This window comes from Sitodiplosis mosellana, unplaced genomic scaffold (genome assembly GCF_009176505.1).
Source record: "Sitodiplosis mosellana isolate CC-2019 unplaced genomic scaffold, AAFC_SMos_1.0 Smas_scaffold_5544, whole genome shotgun sequence".
Classification (NCBI taxonomy): Eukaryota; Metazoa; Arthropoda; class Insecta; order Diptera; family Cecidomyiidae; genus Sitodiplosis; species Sitodiplosis mosellana.
In genome coordinates, this window is record NW_022600786.1 from 1 (window position 1) to 3,139 (window position 3,139).

Here is a 3,139-nt window from a genome sequence, read left to right on the forward strand (position 1 = left end):
TCAACCGAGTCAAACGCTTTAGCAAGGTCGAGATATATTGCATCAGTTTGGATTCCATGTTGCATGCCGATCAGTGTATGTGATGTAAATTCGGCCAGGTTCGTTATTGTTGACTTTCCTTTGACAAAACCATGCTGGCTGCTATCGATGATGTTCCTCATGTGATAATTCAAATGATTTGCAATTATCGAATCCAACAATTTAGGTATTATGCATTGCAGTGCTACTCCACGATAGTTCTCAATTTTGTACTTAGCTCCACTTTTGTGCACTGGTCTTACATAAGAGCGTTTCCATGTGTTCGGTACACAACCAGAATTTAACGATTCACGCAATATGTGTGTTATTGGCTTCAGCAATGTGTGAATGCAGTTTTTGATGAACATATTCGGTATTCCGTCGGGACCAGACACCAAATTGTTTGGTAAATCGTGGATTTTTTCCATAACCAATTCCTCAGTGACATTGATACGTGGGAAATTTGTACATCGGTCAATCAATATCGGATCATTTTCATCATAGCTTGCTTCGGATCCATCAATCGGTTGTGTATATGCTTTTCCAAAGTGTGTTGCGAATGAATTGGCAATTTCGTATGGGTCGGAGCATTTTTTGCCATCATATTCCATTTCATTTGGAAGATCGTTATTGGTATTATTGCATGTTCTGACATATTCGAAGAATTTCTGTGGATCATAATTTATCAATTGTTCCATCTCGAGTTTGTAGTTCCTAAAAGCAGAACGAGATTTCTTTTTATACTCACGACGTAGTTCAGCGTGATCTTTTTTTGTTTCATCAGTCGTGTCAAACTTCTTCATTTTATGCAATGTGTTGACTCTGTTCTTCAAATTGATCAGTTCACTATCGAACCACTTCGGATGAATTTGGTGTTTTTTCGTTCTCGTTTCAACATTCGTATCAATTGCAGTGTTGACTATTGCGTAGAACTGATCAATTGCATCGTTTAAATCCATTCCGTTGAAAACATTGTTCCAGTTGGCATTATCAAAAAATTCATTGATCGATGTGTAATCAGAATTTTTGAAGTCTTTGTACGTAATCACATCATCTGATTTGCTGTCAATTTTATCATGGATGATGACCTCGAGTGCTTGATGATGTGTTTCATTTTTTACTATTTTACTTTTGCTCATATTGCATGTGAACATGTTGGGCTCATTCGTCCATAGCAAATCCAACATTCGTTTGTTTTCATTGTGGTGAGTACATATTTGAAACAAACCCAGCTCGTGGCACGTATCGATGACAATTTTCTCTTTTTCGCTCGCCACATTTACAGCAACAGCTACTTCCGGATTCGCCTCAAAGTTGATATCACGATCATGAGTATTATTTGTGTTGCATGTATACCAAATCAGATTGCGCAAATTGAAATCACCTGATACAAGCAGTACATCATTTTGATTTGCTTTTGATGCTACTTCACGCAATGCATTCATATGGGCTTTATAAACTTCCAACGGTGAATCTGGTCTGATGTAAACTTGGACCAGTATCAAGTTTCTGCCGTTGCATTTTACTTTGGCCCATACTTGTTCAGCACCAAGATGTTCAGCTGTTCCGATACATTGCGGATTGAATGACTTGTCAATTGCGATAAGAACACCGCCCCAGCCCTTTCTCTTGACACGCTGAAACTGTTCAGTGGTAGGTGATCTATCGCATCTGAATACTTCGAAGTTCGGCGGAAATATCTCTGATGAAGAAACATCTGCGTTGAGGTGCGTTTCACTCAACATGTAAATTTTAAAAATCGCTGCCAAAACTTCGGATAAAAAATCAACTGATTTCTCTATACTTTTCACGCCGTTCAAATTATTGCAATATATCAAAACGTCATCAAGTCTTACATTCCATTGTGATTTTGAGCGTTGAACGGTTGGAAGTTTTGATGTGGTGCCTGTGTATATTGCGGATGGAATAGTGGCATGGTTGGCTGAGAATGAACCTGTTGCTGAGGTGGAGGGTAGAAATATGGCATTTGGTACCAAAAAGGAAACGGCACATTGGTCTGTGGCAATTGTTCATGGTGCATATGATTTATATGATTTACACGGTGTTCATGATGGCGAGGTTCATAATTATATCGACCGTTGTGATTATTACGATTTCGATTGTAGTAGCCAAATTCATCTGATCGATTCTCTCGTCGGCGTCTGTGTTGATTATTCATGCCTCGAAGCTCATTGTTGTTGTTGTTATTGTTCCGGTTACGATTTTTTACACTTCGATTTGATCGTATAAATTCCTGCTGTTTTTCAGAGCGAAGATTTTGCCGTTTATTACTTTTACGCATTCGATATTTTTTTTCAAACGCTCTTACACGAAATTCTGTTGACCAATTTGTGGGTGACATGATTTTTTCACAGACTTCAAGTGTAAGCGTCGTCAACTTGAATGCGGTGTATGTTTTTCGGTTGTTTCTACTGGGTAGCATTTCAATTTTGAAAACACTATTGTTCAGATCGGTCTTTTCCATCACGTAATTAATCATTTCCTCAGTTGTAACGGATTTATCAGCCTTGGAAATGTATAATGAGTAGAGACCATTTTCATCGCATACAGGTAGGATTTTGTGATCTGTGCTCTTGTTGATTTTGTGATTGGATGGTTCTGTGTCGCTCAAATGTGTCAGGTTTCCATTCAGTTTATCACTTATTTTCTTCTCAACCGATTCGGCAATTAAATCACTCATTTGTTGCATGTTAATTATATTTTGATGAGGTATTGCACTGGATGCTGCGGTGTTACCATCATTGTGAGTGCTTAGTAACATTTCAATTTTTTTCACACACGGCTCACATGTAATTCCAAATGGTGAATCAACGTTGAACATTTGAGAGAAAGCAGCCGTTCTATTCGGATCATTTTCGAGCACTTCCCATTTGAAACCACCACTATCTGTTGGTTTTTTTAACATCAATCCGAAAACATGCAGCAGATCTTTTGTTCTTAGCTCATCTCGATTTCGTAAACATTCCACAAATATTATTTTTTTGCAAAATCGGCAATTCAGTGACCATCCGTTGTATCTCTTTCCTTTACAATCGTTTTTTTCGCAGCAGTGCGGTTGTGTTGTTGACATGTTGTGGTTATGTTTATGTGTTATTGATTC

General features: G+C 38.1%; 1 protein-coding gene across 1 annotated transcript; it reads right to left on the reverse strand.

Annotated features, from left to right (window-relative positions):
* Window positions 1-1,870: 1,870 nt before the first annotated feature.
* On the reverse strand, window positions 1,871-3,139 carry LOC129572806 (GATA zinc finger domain-containing protein 14-like; the record flags this gene model as incomplete). The annotated part of the gene is given in 1 exon segment (XM_055452908.1): window positions 1,871-3,139. A coding segment is annotated over 1 exon segment (1,239 nt).